Below are 20,743 nucleotides of genomic sequence, written 5' to 3' on the forward strand. Positions count from 1 at the left end.
ACGTACGCCTGACGCACCCCCCCCCCCCCCCAAATCCGATAGAGCGGCCAATATTTAATCCACGCAGAAACGATCAATGATTAATAATATTAACGTGTTTAAGCGAACAGATAGTCCACCGCCGGACTATCTAACTCATTTGAAGGCCAACGTAGACAAATTATTATCGAGGCTTCACCCCCCCCCCCCCCCGTTTCCTATGCGTACGTACATTGTCAGTAGAGCTCCCATACGCAAGCGCACGCATTTGGGTTAACCCCCCCCCCCCCCTCCATGCGTACGTACTAAATGGATGGCCCCTAACCATGGGTTGCCACAAGATTCAAACCCTGATCTCAGCATTGCCTGCTCGGTGCATTGACGTGAAATGATTCCCGTGAGCCACCAGGCCAACGCCGCAGTGCAACTTCAAAACGTGTGGTGCGCGTTGTCTTGTTTGCATGCAAATTGAGAAGATTGATGTTTGTGACAAAATTAACCACATGGATATAAATACGAGGGCTGGAGCTAATTTAATTAATGCGGTCATTTTCGAGGAAGCAAATATGTCAGGAGACAACCCACGCATACAGGGGGAGAACAGTCATAATACACAACCATAAATCAGAATCCCACTTACTATACTGCTTTCTTCGTATAAATCTCAATACCCAACGTTTAGCCAACTCCTGCACAAATATCTCTTTATGAGCCAGTAACTCTATCTCCATATAGTTTGACATAGGCCGGTACCATTGCATCTCTGCTGTAATGTATGAAGTGTGGTAAATTTGCAATATTTGTAAAATTGTCCGAAAACACCAGCACATAGTATAATGTACCCAGTCCACGAAAGGGAAGCTCTCGAAATCCCCCTCCAGAGGGAATTTGACCTACTCTTCCACACTTTCCAAACAAACATGTGAGAATACCTACATTTTACACCCTCGCATGCCAACTGCCGATCAACTAGTTGTGGTATCTCCACTTATACTGCTGCATGGACAGGCTGGGGAGGAGGGGGGGGAAATTTGAAAACGTGTCCCATGCTTTTGAATGTCCAATTGGGAGATCGAATTGAATCGGCGACCTTTGAACTATAAGTCCACTGTGTGCTAACAATTAGACGATGACAGCAGCAAACCTTGAGACATTGCTGAAATGTATGTATGTATGATGAACTTCTTACGCACCATACGTAGCCAAACGTGCTAATCCAGTTTCAGCAGCTGGCATACTTTGAAGATGCTGCACCACTGCATCATTGGGAGAAACAAATCGGAATCCTACTGACGATACTTCAATCTGCTGCCTACGCGATGAGTGCACAAACTGTGCAGCTAGAATTAATGTATACCATTCACGTGTGAACGTTACTTTAAAAAATTACCCTTGCAGTCATTCACACACGGGTAAACCACACGCGCGCGCGTGCACTTGGTCAGGCTGATTATGCGCACGCCGCAAAGTGAATTAATTATCAAAATTAAATCCTCGAATTTTTTTTGGACTTTCTCATTATTTACGGCGAGGTGCGTTAATCCTTCCAGTGATATTGCATCCCCCCTAACCCACGTAGTGATGCAGCTTGCATTATAACCAGCCCTTAATGCATGCCTAGGTCATCCTGTCGCTATCACTGAGTGCCCATCTGTCAACCTGCCTTTCCTAATGACGGTCATTGTGAGTTTTCTCTTTTACACTTTATTTGCTTTATCCAACATTTTTAGAAGTGTGAACATATGTCAAGTGTAATATTAACCCATGGAACGTTTTGACTTGCATTTGAAAAGTTGTCAGTTTTAACCCCAGGCAGGGGGTCAACCTAGCGTAAATATCCTCATGGGGTCAACAAGGTTCAAGTTCATTTATTAGGTATAGCCCTGTGAGCCATTCGGCTCTTGAATCGGGTGCAACCGCAACAAACAAAAAACAAAAACATGAACAAAAAAACATCTTAAAGTGAATATGTGACTGAGTGCAAACAGAAAATCCAAGAAAAGACAGCAAAATATTGCAGAAAAAAACACTGTACACCAACACTGTGTGCAAAAATCCCAGTGGGATGCAAGTCAAACAACAACAACCACAAGACAACTTAGATTAAGGCCATCAGTCTAACTCTGTACTACAACAAACAAACATGGCCAAACCAAAAAACTTTTCGAAAATCACTAAAATAAAGCCATAAAAGCAATGAAACAGTGGTCATAGGAACAAGGTGAGTGCCAGTTTGTAGGAAATCATCACTGTTCATTTTACTGATAGACTTGTCCCCACCATGGGCATGTGGAGTTTCCAGCACCGACCCACCAACAGAGGAGAGTGCAGACCCATTACCCATAGGAATTTGAAAACACGTCGACTTTTTTGTGACTTTAGTGGTAACCGATATTTTGTTTTAAATTGCTCAATATATTTATCAATAACATTGTGGCCTGAAAATAACAAAAATATATGAAAGGCGATGTTTTCAGCAATGCCCTTTCCTCATATTGCGTGTGCGATTATGTCTATTTTTAAAATCTATTTTTCTTTTTGAGGCAATGTTTTTGACAAATGTGAGTTTTATTGTTCGCTGTGCTTCTGTACCACTGCCAATGAAGCATCACCAAACGATTTGTAAATTTATTGCTACGTGTTTTTTTTCACACATCGCCATAGATAACATTATTCTGACTTGTACATAACAACATTGCCTTTCTTCGCCTTAAGCACTAAATGAAGGCTCATGGCCAAACCAAATGTCATGTTTTATTCGATGTAATTTGACATCAGCAATCAGTTTTACGATAGCGTGCCACTTTATTGGCCTGCTCGGGTAAACCATGAAGGCAATGTTGTGGCCATCTCAGCTGCTCTTTGTCGAATTTACCTTCTAACTACCAAACCCCCTTCTCTTTGTTAAGCAACCCACAGGTTGTGCTTAGGTCATGGACTTTTCACCCATTGTAATTGGTAGGTCCCAGCAGTTGCATTAATTCAGTGTCCACCTCCAGGGATATTAGTGGCTTGCGTGTGGCTTCTTCTTGCAGTTACGGAGGAATATTATGCGAAAAACTTTAACTTGTTTTAATTGAGCAAACAAAACGAAAAATTAATTGCGTAACATTGGTAAAAAAAGTTAATAGTCTGCATGTAGGTTATTAGCATACCAAATCATTTAAATAATGTGTTTTTTATGACAGCAACACACATTTCTGTTTGCGCTCTGATAAACCCTTGCTATTTGCAAAAGTTGGTGCATTTTCACAGAGCGCATTGCTAGAAGGGATGACTACCCATGAACGAAACTAAATGACTGCGCATGCACCACGAGATGGGGAGGCTCCATTGAGGGAGATGGCCGAAGGTGACGGTGATCATGAACAAAAAAAATCCCAGCAGGTGTGCAGGGTGCGATGGATAGGTTGCTCCCCAAGGCTGGAGGCAGCCGTGCTATTGAAAGGAAAGCCGGTCGTGCATTTCAACTCGTGAGCATGCCGGCGTTTGATTGGGATTATGGCGCAATGCTACGACCGCTGTAGATGCCACAATGCACGATAGGCGTACACACTATAAGAGCTTATTTATATTCTGTTTAACTCGGTCGCATCAATTCCAAATGTATCTTATTTACGCGGGTAACTTTTCTGGAGCTTTTGTTGTCAAAGGATGTTGTGTATATTACAGGACGTGCACGTTTCAGTTAAGAAATAGATTCGAACGAACTGATGTTCTTTACAATTGATCCATTATTTAGCAAGTATGCTATATAAAGGCAGGAGCTTGAACTGATGCATAAGTAAGATTACCTAAGTATGTAATTTCCTGTTGGATTGGCTGGTAGATTATGTATTTCCTTATCAGGGGGCATGGAGAGAGATGTGACCCTTCCCATCTGCGTTCTGAAGTAGGTCAGGTAATGAACATTGCTGCAGCATTGGCATCCAGATACTTGCCCCTCTCTTGAGAATAAGAGTTCACGAATTAAAACGTGAAATGTGAATCTCGCTGCTTGTTTTGTTTGTTGAATACACGATCAATTGGATGCAGTGATGTTCACTTTATGATAATAGCACGTGTTTTATTTGGCAGCAAGTTCTTAATGTGTTCTCCCAGTTACACATCATCATCAGCCATGATCTATCCAAGTTATCACCATCTCCTCATGGTCACGCAATGCAACGAGATCTGTCTTTCCTGCACATGGTCTGATCCCATTGCTCCATCTCCTTGGTGGACAGGCGTATTCCGTCTGTTGGCTGCCACTCCATCATTCGTCTCGACCACTGGCCGTCATTCCTTCTATTGTTCTGCACAAATCTTCCATGCGCGTATTTGTCAGAGATCAGATCCACGGACGCACATGCATGAAGACAAACTGCGTCAAATTGTGTTAACTATCGGCGTGCGATGTTTTATTACTGTCATTGGTTTTTTTTAATGCAGAAAAAGAAGGCAAACCATTTATCAATAACCATTAACCAGTTTCACCTTTCTAAGTCTGAAAAGAAAAAGTTTTCAACTGGGTCCTGCATGAGGACATTTGATCTGTGTTATTTTTGAGGGGTTTTTTTTCCGTGGGAGGAAGCTGGGTGCACAAAGAAAACTATGCATGGGGGGGGGGGAAACACAACTCAAATTCACCAGTGGTGTCACAAATTGACCTGTAGGGTAGCGCTGTTGGGCATAATGCACCCTGGATTACCAGTAAATTTATGCTGGTTGCTTGATTGGTTGACTAGTTTATGACAGCACAGAAATAGTGGGGAGGACCAAGGATAGCAAACTAATACAGGGAGGAACAATGTTCCACACTGCCCACCAGGGATTATTTAGCTGTCTGTCTGTCTGACTGTCTGTCGTACATAATATATAATACACACAGCTCTTTGATTGGTGGAGACCTTACAAACAGCTCTTTGATTGGTGGAGACCTACTGCCGGGTACGGAGAGGGGAGGTGCCTAAGGGAGGAGGGTCAGGGGAGGGGCCTAAGGAAGGGGGGAGTCAGGAGAGGGGCCTGAGTGGGGGGGGGTCAGGGGAGGGGCCTGAGGGGGGGGGTCAGCGGAGGGGCCTGAGGGAGGGGGGGGTCAGGGGAGGGGCTTAAGGATATGGGGGGGGGTGCTCAGTGGAGGGGCCTAACAGAAGGGGGGTTAGGGGAGGGGCCTAAGGGAAGGGGGGTCAGGGGAGGGGCCTGAGGATATGGGGGTGGTCAGGGGAGGGGCCTAAAAGAAAGTGGGTCAGGGGAGGGGCCTAAGGGGGGAGGGGCCTAAGGGAGGGGGGGGGGGCGATAGTTCAGGGGGCTGTCTGCCTGGCTACCTAAAGTCAAGTTATCTTTTATACATACAGGTAGGAACAACAGGTTCCACACTGCCCACCAGGGATTATTTGTCTGTCTGTCGTGCACGAATGCGCTGTCCAACCAAGTTCCTACCTGCCCACTCCGAAGGAACGTGTTTAATATGTGTCTTCCCATTTTTTTTAAGTGGGCGTAAAATGTATGTTTTCACTATAGTTCAGTAGTGAGCCAAGGTCATTGGCTTAAAGTGGTGCACTCTAGTAACAAATAGCAGCACATCAATAATTCACTTCTCTTGGAGCTATCTGTACAATTTCTCCGCTGTCTCTTGGGAGGAATATGTTGGTGGACGTGCATGCGCGTGTTTCCGCATTTGCGTTTGTATCACGCAGCATGTGTCCGCGTATTGCTGCAACAATATATATGATAAATAGAACATTGTGCGTTGCTGTGTCAACAACTTTTGTATGATAAAGTCGGCAGAAGAAAAATAAAATTGGAATCCAAATAACGCCGAGGAAGAATAAAACCCATCAGTTTCCTGATGAAATGCTATCAGCTTATGGATGACTTAATTTATTTCCACTTAGCATCATGATCTCTAATAGCCTGTACTGTATCCATTCATCATTTATTTTGCCAAGCATTGGCATGCAGCAGTTTTAATTCAGAGAAAGCCATTCCTTGCACATGCGAGCATATATTCGTGGGGGTTGGGATTCAGTCTCATAGATCCTGATTTAATCCAGCATTTTCAGGTAATTCTGCAATTTTGTCGATGTCTCCACACTGGCAAAAGGTGCAATTTTCTTGAAATGATGTTGCAACCAATAATGTTTTCTGTGCTACATTTAACACAGAGTGCAACACTTAACGTGTACCATACATTTACTTGTGGGTCTGCAACAGATTGTTTTGTCCAAAGCAGATTTCAAATGTGTTGCTGTTTCACATGCAAAACGTTCTCTGATTGGCTGGATGGGGTCACATGCTTATCGTGGCAACCTCCAATATTGCTGTCTTTTTATGGGCATAACGGCTGTGAACAGTTTGAAAAAACTAATTTTATTAGAAAAATACATGTGCACTGTAGTTATTGTCCTCATTTTCTTATTTTTACCTAATTTACATCCCTTAAATACCTTTATTAGAAACGTATTTACAGGCTATGCAAGCAATGTTCTCTTTGCCTACATTGCCTGCTGGGCACCTTGACATGGGGCATCATTGAGTGTAATGGCTCATTAGTGTCCAACTATGTTGCAAAATGCACCTAAAAAAAGTGGCGTGTTAAGGATAGGATGCTGCGTAACAATTGAAGAATTCAAGAAAGTTACACAGGGAGAAAATTGCATCGTTTTACTTCCACTTTACTCTTGCAAACAATTTTGCCTAATAGTTTGCATTGACATGCATAAATAGGTGATTCTGGATTTTTTATTTTATATCGGCCACACAGCGGCTTCAGTTGAATGTGGGCCAGTTAAACCCCCGTGGGCTGACCTGTATTATAGTTACCATCCATATGCATCGTTAGAAATGAAGTTGTGACTGCTACCGGGGGCTAGTAAGCAGTCCCTTTGGGCATGAGAAGCACAGCCAACTCGTCTGAGCCTTAATAGAGTTGCTGTGGAGATAAAACGGCCGTTCAATCGGTAATGCTTGGACCTCTAAGATGTAATTCCACAATATGTTTGGGACTGCATTGGAATTTGACATTGGAATTTTTAATTACATAATCTAACGTTTATGGCAGTGTCTCATTTTAGACCAGGATATTTTCATCCTTTTATAATGATGAACATTTTAGATTTGAAGCTTTCGTGACTGCAGGAATCCATACTCTTTGGTTCTTTCGGTAAAGTCACGTATGTATAGAATAAAATAAATCACAATTATGAACATGTCTGTAGTTTTCAATACTAGGTTGTTGTTTTTACAAATGAACATAATTCAAAGATGAGTGCATTATGGCTACTATACTGATTTATTTCGTAGGCTTCTGCCAGAATCTATAGTCGTGGTTTTCTTTAACATTTGTTTCAGCTCGCTTAGTAATATCCAATATTATCCGGGGCAATGCAGGTATGCATCATGGAATTGTGTTGGTTTTCTCAATTCTATTGCTCGTAACCCCAAGTGCAACCAGCCTCTGCCAATCCAGCGTCTGCTTCTGACAAATTATTGTATTCGTATGGAGCATCATTCGTCCTGTGAATAATGTGAATGCACAGTACTCTGCACGTATCTCTTCATTGTTAAACATGGAATGCTGGTCAGCGGTGTGATGTCTTGTTGATGTCAGAGATGCAGTCTACTTTTATTAATCTCAAATGGCTTAGAATTATATTAGAGTGAATGCACTTGGTATGGTATGTGTGGATGTGAGTGGGGGGAGGTTTTACTGTATTCAGCACCCTTGCCTCCGGGTTTAGCGTTTGCTCCGTTTTGAAGCCAGCGCCAGCCTCCTGCGGGACTATTATCAAACAAGCCTGTCATTTGATAATTTGTATACACATAAAATACACTTTTGACAGCAAATACACTTTGAGAGTGACAGCACTGTGCGTGATTGTGCACACCGCAATCCAGCTTGGTTTATCTCTTGGACATCATCGCGTGTGTGACACCCACTTACAGGGCTGCCATGCAGCCGGTGGTATACAGGATGTACAGCAAATGGGCCACTCACCTGTCATTAAAGAGGTTTGAAAGGTATGCCCACGTATTAGTGGGCCATTCTAGACTCATGGTGTCCTTCCCTCATGTACAAAATATACAAAAAAAATACTTTTAATTTATCCCACGCTCACTTAAAATGGTGATGACTTGATGTGCATATAAATAATAATTGTTATTAGCCATAGTGATATTGAATAAGGTTTTTTATGATGATGATGATAGTTATAGTTGACTGGTAATGTAATTACCGATGCATCAATTTATCTAAATGAATTATCACACTAACTGGGCATGTATCAAATTGTGCATATGATAAGGGATTATTTACGATTCATGCAAATTATGTGCATGATATATACCAACGCCACATTTGCATAATACACATCAGACAGGAGTAAAAAAGGAGAAAAAAAATATCTAATTTTAAAGCAATTCATAACTATTCATTGTTTCACTGTGGGGAGAGTGAATTTTTACATGCCAAGTTAAATATGGCCAATTGGTCGTATTTTTTCCGCTCGATGCAAAGGTTCACTATTCGAGACGAGTGGCCACCCTAGTTGATAATAATGTCATGTGCTTCACGTTTGATGATAAAGATTTTGTTATATTATTCACAAGAGGAGGCCACACGTGCCTGCATCACGGGCAAAATTGACCACATTTCTTAAACGACTCATGATTTACTTGCTGGAGAACAACCACGTAACAATATCACCCCTACTGGTACATTAATGTCAATCTGCAGGCCACTGCTGTGGGCATCTGCAGAGGGGGACAACTACCACCGGGGAATCCCTAGGCTACACTGCAGCAGGGATGGTTGCGATGAGATGGTGTTGGGATGGTTGAGATGAGATGCTGATGTAAGAAAATTTGAGTTGCAGCAGCAAATTCTCAACTTCGTAACAACGATGGCACCGATTCTGTCTGCCGTCGCTGCCCCTGGCTCTATGGCTGCCGTTCTCAGTCTTGTTGTTGCGTGGGTCTGTGTGTCTCTGCGTAGCTGTGCACCGCTCATCCAGCCAGCGCAGCTCGCGTAGCGGCCCAGGTGGGAGGCAGCGAAGCAGCCACTCGGCTTCCTCGCACACGGAGCCTGGTTCGGTGGGCCTGGCGCGCAGGCCCTCGGGAGAATCGGCGCACAGCAGGCATCTCATGCAGCCTGACGGTCGCCTGCGTCGCTCCACGTCCTCCGAGAGCCTGCAGAAGGACCAGGGGTAAGTTTGGAAGTAGTCGGTTTTTATCAGAACAGCGTGGAATATCCAGCTGTCCGCATGTATGTGCATTGCATAATGTAATTTTCCACAGATGTTCACATATTTGACCTTTTTATATATCCTCCCATAGCTGAGTCCTCAGCAAGCCAGATATGCGATGTTGTACTGTACCTAATCCAGAAATTACTTATACTTTTGCATATTTTTTTTCGGTAATTGGTGTCGGCAACAAGATTGTCATGATTATCACCATGTTTGCCAATATTATTGCCTTTGTAATTATTGCTGCATGATATGGTGCAACATTTACCCTCCCGGAAAAATGTTTGTCCCCCAATTGTACCCGTCGGGTATATAGGGGTCTTCATGTTTATTTCTGTTAAATTAACTACACATATACAAAGATAAATGTTTGTTTCACGAGCAATAGTTTTAGTTTTAAAATGTATTCATTAATGTGAGGCTTATTTTGACTCTCCCTATAGGTTTCTGCTGTATGTAGAAAAAAATGTATACTGGACTAATGAATTGTGACTGTAACCTTGAATTGCAAGGGGTGGCACCCGGGGGTGGGGAGATTGGGATGATGGGGGTGGTGGGGTTCGTTGCTCAGTGACAGGTACTGTCTTCTAGTAATAAGCGTCATTTGTTTGATTGGGAGCATGTAAAATCTATTGTATGTATGTACTTTTAACTTTTTTCTGCATTGTATGTAGCCAACCGTGCTAATCGGAGGTGCGGGAAATTAGAGGTGCGGGAAATTGAATTTAACTGTTGATAATTGTATTTATTCACAGTATAATGTCATTCAACATATGTTTCACAAAAGTAGACGTTCAAATAAAAAACGCATTTCAATCTGGCCAAAATGAAACAAGAATAATCTTACGAATGGTAAAATGTTAGTTGGGAACTTTAAAAAAAAATAAAAATGGCACAAGAATGTCATCATTCCATTAAGATTGCGCTCGAGAGGACCGCTATGCACTTATTATATTACAAAGACATTTGGCAAACATCCAGTGACCAGTAAAAGCTTAACCCTAAGTTGTACATGTGTAGTGAGCGACTTCCGAGACACGACGTCTAGAGGGCTCCTTGTTTATTTCTCACACTTGCAGGCACAATCACTGAGCGACATATACCTATATACGGGGCTACGCATAGCTGACCCATCCACATAGCCCCATCGTCGGCGTCTAACTATATAGCTGGCTGACTAATATAGCGACGACGACGATGGGAGCCGTACAGCGGATCGGCCATGCGGCCAGACGATGGAGAAGAGATGACGGCGAATACAGCGACGGCAGCCAGGACCCGGACCCCACGACAGCCCCGAACCTTCGGTCACGTCCCCCCTATATACTCCTCAGCGTGGCTAGGCCCTGCCTCTGGCCACGCCCCCTTCTAGAACCTTCGAGCAGGTTCCCGGAGCTTCCCGACTGACCCCACCTTTAACCTTTAGCCCAGTTACGCCCCCCTTATAGTTGGTTATTATATAATGCACCCATACCCGTGGTTATCCCTCCTGGCCAACAGATGGCACCCTGTCATTACACATGTGTGCAGAACATGTACAGCCCCTCTCCCCTTGTCATTTCACTGTTGGATGAGGGTCTCCCCATGCCATACGAATCATGGGTGGTTATTTTACCATATTTAGAGATGTGACAAAAGCAGGCACATATCCGTGTGATTTTGTCCAAGGCAAATACTAGGTTGTCCCTTCGTTAAATCGGTGTTGAGTTGCGTCTGTGTCTTTATTTTGCTTCGCACATATTTAAAACACTGCACAAGTAGCTGCTATTTGGTATGCCTGCAAATTAACTTTTTCTCGCGGGTAAAGCAACTCTGCAGCAGTCAGTAACAAATACTGCATTACATTTTGTATGCCCTCTGCTATAATTGCCAATTGGCGCACTGCCTCTCTCTTTTGTTTCGCTCTGTCTTGTTTCACAGAGGGGGTCGGCTTTGCTTTAAACCAGCTTGTGCGTGCGAGACATGTTCATTAACACATGGTGGAGCATTCATTAACAATGTACTTCTACAAACTGGAACAATTTACACGTGTACCATATTCGGCAGTGCATTGTATCACACACCCAGTTTGAAATCTTATCAGACGTGTATATATATGTCTAACAAATGAAAATCATTAGGAATTTACTTTATAAATAATAATAAGAATAATAATGTACAGCCCTTTGTCAGTTTATTGTGAAGTGAAGGCCTCCCAGTGCTCCATCAGACATTGGGGGGGGGTGTTTTGACCACGCTTTACCACACTGGGCCATTCAGTGGGGACCCATTAGCGGTTCAGATATTGTGTACGTATGTTGAACTTCATTTGCACCGTACGTAGCCATCCGTGCTAATCGGAGGTGCGGGGGAAGGACAAGAAACTAAACACAAAAAGCCGTTCTAAACAAATGAGTTTTCAATCGACAAATTGTGATCATATCTTCTTTTCTTCAGCCCTTTGGCTCTTGTCTATTGCGTATGCTGCACAAGACCTCCTGGAGTTGCTGCGTTCAATACACTTCTAATTATGTTTTCAGTCCTATTGAACTTGCTTCTCCAGCCTCAGGAAGATCGATTAAATATTGTTACTGTTGCTGTGAAGTAATTACAGTAATTAGCTGCCAGTTACGGATAATTACGACAAAAGCCATCAAGTACAGTGGCAAGTAAGCGATAGTCAGTGTATGTCGGGTGTTGGTATGCTTGTTGGTGTGGGTAATATGGGTTTGGTTTGGGCTTTGGAAAGAAAGTTCGTGTGCAGTAGGGCTTGCGAAGGCCGAGGTTCACGTGGCTGGGAAAGGTTGGGGCTCTAGAAAGTCAGCGATTCACGGAGCATGAACTAATGCACAGTGATGCAAGGTGGGTAACTTGGCAATGCGTGGGCACTCACAAATTTCAGTGAAAAGCTCCTTCAACACAGCACAATGTACAGCCGTTGTGGATCACTAGTTTTAGTGAAGTGTGTGGACAGTCATTCTTAACTGAACATCAAATGCTGCGATTCTTAAATAACTTAATGAAACCTAAAAGCTACCTAATGCCTTCGTCCAATTCACGTGTTCATTCAAATGTAGTTGCTAGTTTTGCAAGCTTTTCCTCTACATCATCTATCAACTTGATAATAGTGAGTTAGTTTTGAGCATTTGCATGTTTAGTTTTATGTAAATTATGATTAGCTGAAATCCATAAATAATATTTGTAAAATAATATTTTTCTGGGTGTCCTGAGAATAACTCCTCTAATGTTTATTTGCAAGATGTACTGATATATTTTAAGCGTGCATTTTTCTTTCTTCGCATAATAAAATATATGTATTTTTTTGTGTAGGAAAACAATATATTGCATGAACACTCAAGAAACATACCGTGCCCTCCAAGCAGAAATTTAAATGGATTTGAAATTAACGTTCGGCCTTGCCTTTGTGAAGTATGCAGGAAATATGAAATGATCACTTAGCAAATTCTGTTCAGCAGGGGTTGTTTCTCATTGTTATAAAGGAGATCTTCCTAATGTGGAATGTTGACTCCCTTCAATATTAAACCTATTGATAGATATGGTGATTGATTTTTAAAGACGGAAATGTTTTATATGCATAGAAATACAATTAATAAATACTCATATTTGTTTTCTTGACGCACACAGTTGCAGATGTCTGCTTGCTATGTGCGCTTTTACATTTGTCTGCACAAAGAAACATTTTTCCGCTCCCATTTTATAAAGCTAGTGCGTGTGAATAGAAGTGTGTTTTATATGACAATTAAAGTGCACACAATCTTTGTTGGCCATGATTGCTCAGTCAGTATATCAGGAACCACGCGAAAAATCGCGGTCTGGGGTGAGACGGCCCATCATTCCTCAAAGGTGGTTAAAGTGTGCACTGCCTGGTATGCTTTCACCACTTTATAGAAAGTCAGTGGCAGTTTAGAACTGCTTTTTATATTTGTCCTTTCGTCACACCTCCGATTAGCAAAGTTGACTATGTACGGTGCGAAAGAAGTTCAAAATACATACGAGTGTGTATGTGTGTATACAGGGTGGCTCAAAAATAAGGACACAGGGTTATTATATTTATTTCAACAAATTACATAGTTATTTAATTTATTTCAACAAATGTTTCAAATTGCTTCCATTTAATATTAATGCATGCATGCATTATCTTGATTGAATGTAGCATTTTTTTTAGATTACAACCTCCTTAAGCGTACATAAAAACGAATTAAACTCATTTGTCTTTTCGTCAATTTTCTTTCCATTTTTTTATAATGGAAGATAAAAAGTATATATTAATGAAAAATAGATATAGCTATTAATAATGATAACAGATAAAATATTAACTTGAAGAATAAACATTAAAAATGTTTTAATGCCGCTATTAAAATAAATGAAATAACTGTATATGCCCTGACATTTGAAACACCCTGTGTGTATATATATGGCCCATGCCAGGATACTCTACTTCTAGATTTAAAGTTTTCGTGACTGCAAGGATCCATTCTCTTTGGTTCTTTCGGTAAAGTCACGTAGGTGAAAATAATAATAAAATAAAAAGTGAAAACAACTAAATTAAATCATGACGTTTCGGGCGCAACAGCGACAACAGTTGCTGAGGTATGCCGAAGAGATGGCTTTGACAAGCTATATAAATCCTTGTCAAAGCCATCTCTTGACTTTACCGAAAGAACCAAAGAGTAAGGATACTCTACTGTCAATTATAATGTTGGACCAGGTTAGTACTGATCTTAACATTGATATGTACTGAAATGATAATGTACACAATCATACTCCCTCACGTACGCAGAGAATTCCATTACTTCCACTCATGCACAAGCGGCACACTCGGAGACTTTACATGATTAAATAATATCAAGCCAAGGATAAATTATCCTATTCCCTCCAGTGTGTTTATTGCGTTTATCACAGGCTTGACATTTTTTGGAGTAGTAGTTGTTGCAGAAATGTGGCTGAATTGTCAATAGGGATGGGGAGGTAGATTGTCAGATATTCCACAAGCAAAGCTGTCCTGTAAAATCAATTAAAACTCCTCCTTGCCAATACATTTCTATCCTTTTCATTAAGAATATTAAACCGGGTGAAATATTTTTCAAGTTCGATGTTTTTATTGAATAATAATTGTAGTTTCATGATAAATAGTTACATTATAGTGAATGTGAACATTAGTGTGTTGTCGCATGGACAAGGTAATGGTCATCGTGATCAAGAAGAGACGTTTGCGTGCCAGTGATGTGTACTTTGTTCTTTTTTTAATGTTTTGTTCACTCGGCCAAGAGCCAAGACGCTCCTTTTAAAGGATGACCTCTTCAAGGGAACTATTTGCCCTGAGAGAAGCGTTAGCTGGTTGTGACCACGAGGCTTGGAGGGCTAACGCCTGCATTACGGCAGTGAGCCGGGCACTGCTGAGAACCCAGTTGGCGATTTGTGATTTCTGGCCACCTGTGAGTAGACCAGGTTCTCCGGTGTATCGAGTTTATGGCTTCAGCGGTGACTGCACAAATAACATTACTTTATCTTCATTCCAGCTCGGAGAAAATAATGATAATGATGATAATAATGTCGTTGGATTGATGAGCAAAGAACACTTCGCAAACCATTTCAAGGACATCCCTTGCGTATGTAAAGTCTGTTAAAGGGACCCCTAAAGTACTACTCTGATGATCTCTTCAAAGGCCATTCTCTGACATGAGGTGGTGCACTACTTGCTGCTGTCATCCAAAATATGGAAGAATTATTTTAAATAGCGTTGCATTTTGAAGATTAGCATCGTTGAAATAAACCTTGACTTAAAGCTTTCGTGACTGCAGGAATTCATATTCTTTGGATCTTTCGGTAAAGTCGCGTACACTTAGCCGAAAGACCCAAAGAATATCATTGAAATATATTGCGATGTTGGAATATACACGATAATAATTGTGCAGATCAGAGGTTCTCCCTGTGTGAGTAGCCATCACTATGCGAGCATGAGTAAATGCAGGGTCCCCGAAGGAGCTAAGAGGTGTGAAAAGCTGCATAAAGTGTTCCCCACAATTGCTGTCCACCTCAAACCAGAAATTTGGGCTTTTGAATGTGCTCCATTATTTTCACTCACACTTCAGCACATATGCAACACTACACAGTGTATCCCATAATTTTCGACTTATTCCTGCAGCACTCTGTCTCGACATGATGTCCATCATGTTCATCGCAAAGGTGTATGCGTGGGACAGTTTCTTGTTGCAGAGTTATAATGTATAGTGTTAATTAATTGTACATCGCGATGGACATGTGCGCTTATGGAGTGTGTATATAATTATGAAGCTGAATATCACTATTGTTTTAGCTTTGCATTTGAACAGTGTGAGCTTAGTATTTATAGCACGAGTCAGGGCTTTACACAATTTCTCGCTGCATACTGCATCATGGCATGTCCTTTCATGTTTGACGAATCTGAACCGATCAAAGGCAATTTATTTTTTGTTAATTTTACACGTTGAAGTGCACGCAAATTGCATCTCAAAATGATGTAGAATTTTTTTATGGAAACTACAGAGAAGCAAGAAAGGCAGCCAGGACAGTTGCCAACCATTGTAAAAGTTTTGTGATCCGATTTTGGGATGTTTGGAAAATGCCAATGGAAATCATGAGATTAAAAACAACAGATATTTGCACCTCAGGAAGTATTTCGTGGGAGATGTGGCATAAGTAATACAAAAAATGATGATATTGTCTGCGTGGTACATGAAGCATCGATTCAGAATAACCAGGTGAGAAGTCAAAAGACCAGGATGAGTCTCAAGGACATGAGTGACATGGGTCTCCGACATGACAAAAATAACAGATGCAGTAAACTACAGTAAAGTGGCAAATATAAATCGAGGCAACAAAAGTCATCATTATTCACGATTAAATATCCTTTAACACATATTGGCTTAGGAAGATTATATTTAGACTGATGAGAGTCCAATAAAGTTACAGAAACCTTTCACAGATTTTGGGTTACCATTGTACTAATATGTAAACAGGAAAATATGTCGAATGCAATTTCAAGTGAAGTTATAACAAATTAACAACTCGGCATGTAATTGTGATTTAGATGGGAGCATAACCCAGGACATTTTTGGAGTGATGGGAATCTCCAGGTGTTTCGGCGTTTAACAAAGACCGAGCGAGAACCCTGTGAGTGTTTTTTCCTCTGCGCGAAGCACTTTGGTGGTGTCGGTGACCAAGATGTCACGGATTTTGGTCCTGAATAAACATTTGTGGAAGAAAGAGATATTATTGTGTGTTGTTCCACGTGACAGACAGATGACTCTTAAATTGAATCCGCTGCTCTCTGTACCGCATGGGATGTATTTAGTATTAAGCATAAGCTGTGTGTTGAATTTGATTTATTTTCTTTATGGAATACATTGATAAACATGGCAAAGCATATCAAGGGTGGAGCATGACAACATGAGTTTTGAAAACCCAGTGTTAAGTGGTGGTTAATCGTTCCCACTTATGTTGTTCCTTAACATCGGAGACATTTCATCATTGAGTTTCCTGTAATTGTGTTGTGCTGTCGAATGTTTATGCCCACGTGTGCAGATTGCACGGTTCTGGATACAATTCACCCTCGCTCACATGCACACACCTGGATTGTCTTGCTCCATCCCCTATTTCGTCATCCCGTCGTGCATGTTACCTTACCTTGCCTGCCTTCGTTCTCTCAATTACCGCCCTTCAAAATCATGACATTGATTGCCATTGATTTACACGTGCAGGCTTGTTGCCAAGCGTGCTCTCTCGCGCACACATGCTTCCATTCAGCCTCTCAGCACTTAGCATTAATACTGCACAATGGCTGAGTAGTGGGTGTGTGGGTACTGGATGTAGTCGCTGCTTAGCGGACATTAAGCTGGGCATTTGCAAAGCTTGGGTGGACACACAGATGGATATGCAGACAAACGTGTGTGGGGTGGAGGGTGGTGGATATGTCTGACCGAGTATTAAGACCTTCGCGTGGTCAGATGTGTGTCCAGATAGACCCCAAGAAGCAAACAGTTTAAACTGTTTAAACAGCCTTCCAGCCTGCAAGCCAACCAGCTGGTGCGAGACGGATGCACGAAGGACGATAATTCTGGCCCCCAGAATAAAGCTGATAAAACACCTGTCCTTGAGGCCATCTCGGGTAAATGCTTCATTACCCTGAGCCCATTGTTGTGTTGTGCGATTGGACATGTCGGATGAAGCGATTTGCTTTAGTGCCGCTGGGCCGTGCTGTAATGAGGGCGATTTCGCAGCGTGCTCGGGACAAAGTGGAGGGCGAAGCAGCAATGAGCGTTAGGTGTGCGTGAGCATTGTTCGTGTGTGTTGTTTCTGTGGTGAGTGCTATTATGCTACTAACCCGGCGAATTGAGTTCGATTTCACTACGAGGCTAACACCGGTGGCAAACATCTTAACTCGCCCTGGGCTTTGCCGAGTAGGTCGACTCTGCCTTAAATAGTGCGGTGTGTAAACGTCAACAGTGGTGAGACAAATGCGGCGGAGCGTGGTGCTGGCTAGGGGTCGGCACGGTTTGGCTCAAACCACCAAACCGCGGTTTGAACCGAACCAAATCGGTTTGGTTTGGCTCTGTTTGAACTGGTTCGGTTTGGTTTGGGGCTACGAAAACCGACTCGGTTTGGCTCGGACAGGGTGGAACCGGCTCAAACTAGTTTGGTTCAAGCCAACTTAAGAGGTTTGGTTTAGCTTAGTTTGGTTTGGTTTTGGTTTGGTTTGGTTCAGTCGTCGCTGGTTTGGTTTGGATTGCTCAATTTGAAACCAGTTAGAGTCGGTTCAAACCGTGCCGACCCCTAGTGCTGGCCACAGGCACCCTCTCGTGTGCCGTGCTGACCTTCGTAGGTGCTGCTTGCTAACAGCCCTTGCCCTAACAGTCCGTTATAACTATACAGGATATATTTTTTTCCTTGTTGTTTATTTTTCTGTGTTGCTTAGGAGACAGCGGTGTGTTGTCCCGTGTGCACAAGTGATGGTGGTTAGCATGAGCACGTGAGTGATTGTGAAGCTGAATTTGCGTGTGAGAATAAGGCCTTTGTATGCATGCACGTGCGAATCTCTTTTGTGTGCAAAAATTGGGATTTTTTTCATTAGGGGAATGGAATAAAGTCGGTTTTTTTTGTTAGGTAATGTGCGCACATGCCACATGTGAGTTTGTGTAAATATGCGTGCACGAATATGTATCTCTAGCCTTTTGCCCGTCCAAGGACGAGTGTATTGCAGTAAATCTGAAACTTGCAAGTGAACACCAGACTACGACGTGATATTCATTGCATTAATGCGTGTGTAATTTGTAAGGGCGCGGTGACACAGACGTATTTCATTTAAAGGTTATAATCCCTTGTTCATCATGACGTCCTTTTTACTTTGATGTCTCAACAGCGTGACGTGAGGGTTCTGCCTTTGTAGTGAGGGTTGTAAGTTGACGCCGAGGAGGGGGGAGGAGGCGCCTCGACCCCCCATGTGGAGTGATGCCAGCCACTAATTATGATTAATGGGGGGGGGGGGGGGTGTCCATTTGGAGGGCGTCACCTGTTCATGATTATTAATGAGGGGGGCTGGCCAATGTGGTGTGACGTCACGTGCGGGACACACAGACATTATTGGCTCATTATAGTCGTAAATTAAACATTTCAACTCTGGGAAGGTGTGGCTTATTACGAACTGATCACATTAGTTCCTGTTACTTTTGAAGCAATAAAAGACATTCCATCATTAATGACATAAACCAGGTTAGGTCACCCATCTTAATCATGCGGATGAACTTAGCTTTAACTAATTCCTGTACGAGGCAAGTTAATTTATTTTGTTACAGCCAACTGTTGGTTGAAGGCCTCCTCATACTTTTGTCAATCACGTGGGTTGTTGAGCCATACTTCACTAAATCGCTGAGTGCAGGTTCGTGAATGTGGGGGGGGAGTGGACATCCATAACCGGTTCAGATACCACTCACCGCTGATACAGCATTAGCCGTTGGCAGGAGTCAAACTCAGGTCGCCAGATTCACAGCGCGGTAAATTCAGCAGAGTCCCTCCGCTCTCGCCACTTGTGTTCTGTGTCGTATATGAAATAAACATTCCCCTCCAAATTTTAACTTAACTTTCGTGACTGTAGGAATTCATATTCTTTGGTTCTTTCGGTAAAGTCACGTAGGTAGAAAATAATAATAATAAATAATTTAATACAAATAATTAAAAACACTAATGAAGACTGTAGCCTGGTTCTAAATCGGAGGGAGTGTACTGGCAATCTAGAATGTAGGCTGTAGCCTGGTTCTTAACCTAAATAAAATAAAATAAAAACCACTACGTTTCGATGATGACGACTGCTTGTGTTGCGATCGAAACGTCGTGGTTTTTGTTTTTTATTTTCATTTTATTTAGGTTAAGAACCAGGCTACAGATTACATTATAGACTTTCAGTACGCTCACTCGGTTTAATAACCATTGCTACAGTTTACATCATAGACTGCCAATGCACTCACCAGCTTAAAAACCAGGCTCCAGTCTACATTATAGACTGCCAGTACACTCCGATTTAGAACCAGGCTACAGTCTACTTAAGTGTTTTTTTAGTTTTCTATTATTTTAATTTAATTTTTATTATTTTATTTTTATTCTTATTTTTTTCTATCTACGTGACTTTTACGGAAAGAACCGAAGAATATGATTTCCCCACCAACTCTGTATTGGCTATGTTGGCTGCAGACAGTGGGAGGTGTACGTTTTTAAGACGGTGCGGGTTTATTGTTCCCGCGAAATCCACGCGTCAGTTTATAAGCATCAGGATTTATTTGACTCGTAAAGCTCTGCGTAATGTGTGAGTTTAGGAACTAGCTTAAATGACTCGACTAATAAATTGACTACTCCTGAATGGTATCAATGCTGGACACCTGGAGCTAAAAAGGGGGATTTAGGAGAGCTCCCACTGTGAGCAAAACATTCATAAAATGGTCTATGGACAGTGATGGTGAGATACGCATGCAGTAATGCATTTATATTTCATCTTATCATTGACCTCTGTCCTCTGTGCCAGCAATGCGAACACCACGATTTAGCTCTCATTTGAATTTACGCTGCAGCTGAAGACCGATAGCCCTCCAGAGCATTTCACCATTTTCGGATGTCATTTACATTAAATGCACACACATTTTACACACTGCGTGTATCTACGTTGCATTACGGCTGCCCTTGGAGGAAGCATCACAACGTGCGCGCTGTAAGACGATTCAAACAGCTTGCGGGAGTTCTAGATTTGAAGCTTTCGTGACTGCAAAGATTCATATTCTTAGGTTTTTTCCGGTATGAAAGCTTGCGGGAGCCCACCACACTCATTCGGTGTAAGTGGGCTACGTGTACATTAGATGGAAATCATCGTGACGAGGCTCATTAAAAAAAACATCCTTACTTCAAATATGTATCAATGTATGTCATGGAAATAATTGTGATGAATGTTACTGTCCAGCCCCTTTTCAATCCATTGCTACCAATGACCGCCTTCCTATGCCTTGTTGGTTATGGGGGTT

At 42.1% G+C, this 20,743-nt stretch overlaps 1 protein-coding gene across 3 annotated transcripts in view; it reads left to right on the forward strand.

The window, feature by feature from the left end:
- LOC144724566 (catenin delta-2-like) overlaps nt 1–20,743 on the forward strand; it is a 279,333-nt gene that overhangs the window by 145,959 nt on the left and 112,631 nt on the right. For all 3 annotated transcript variants that reach the window (XM_078603836.1, XM_078603837.1, XM_078603839.1), the window contains one exon: nt 8,951–9,161. In XM_078603836.1, coding sequence (XP_078459962.1) covers nt 8,951–9,161 — 211 coding nt within the window. The remainder of the gene's footprint in view (nt 1–8,950; nt 9,162–20,743) is intronic.

Source organism: Lampetra planeri, chromosome 21, assembly GCF_965212315.1.
Source record: "Lampetra planeri chromosome 21, kcLamPlan1.2.h2, whole genome shotgun sequence".
Taxonomy (NCBI): domain Eukaryota; kingdom Metazoa; phylum Chordata; class Hyperoartia; order Petromyzontiformes; family Petromyzontidae; genus Lampetra; species Lampetra planeri.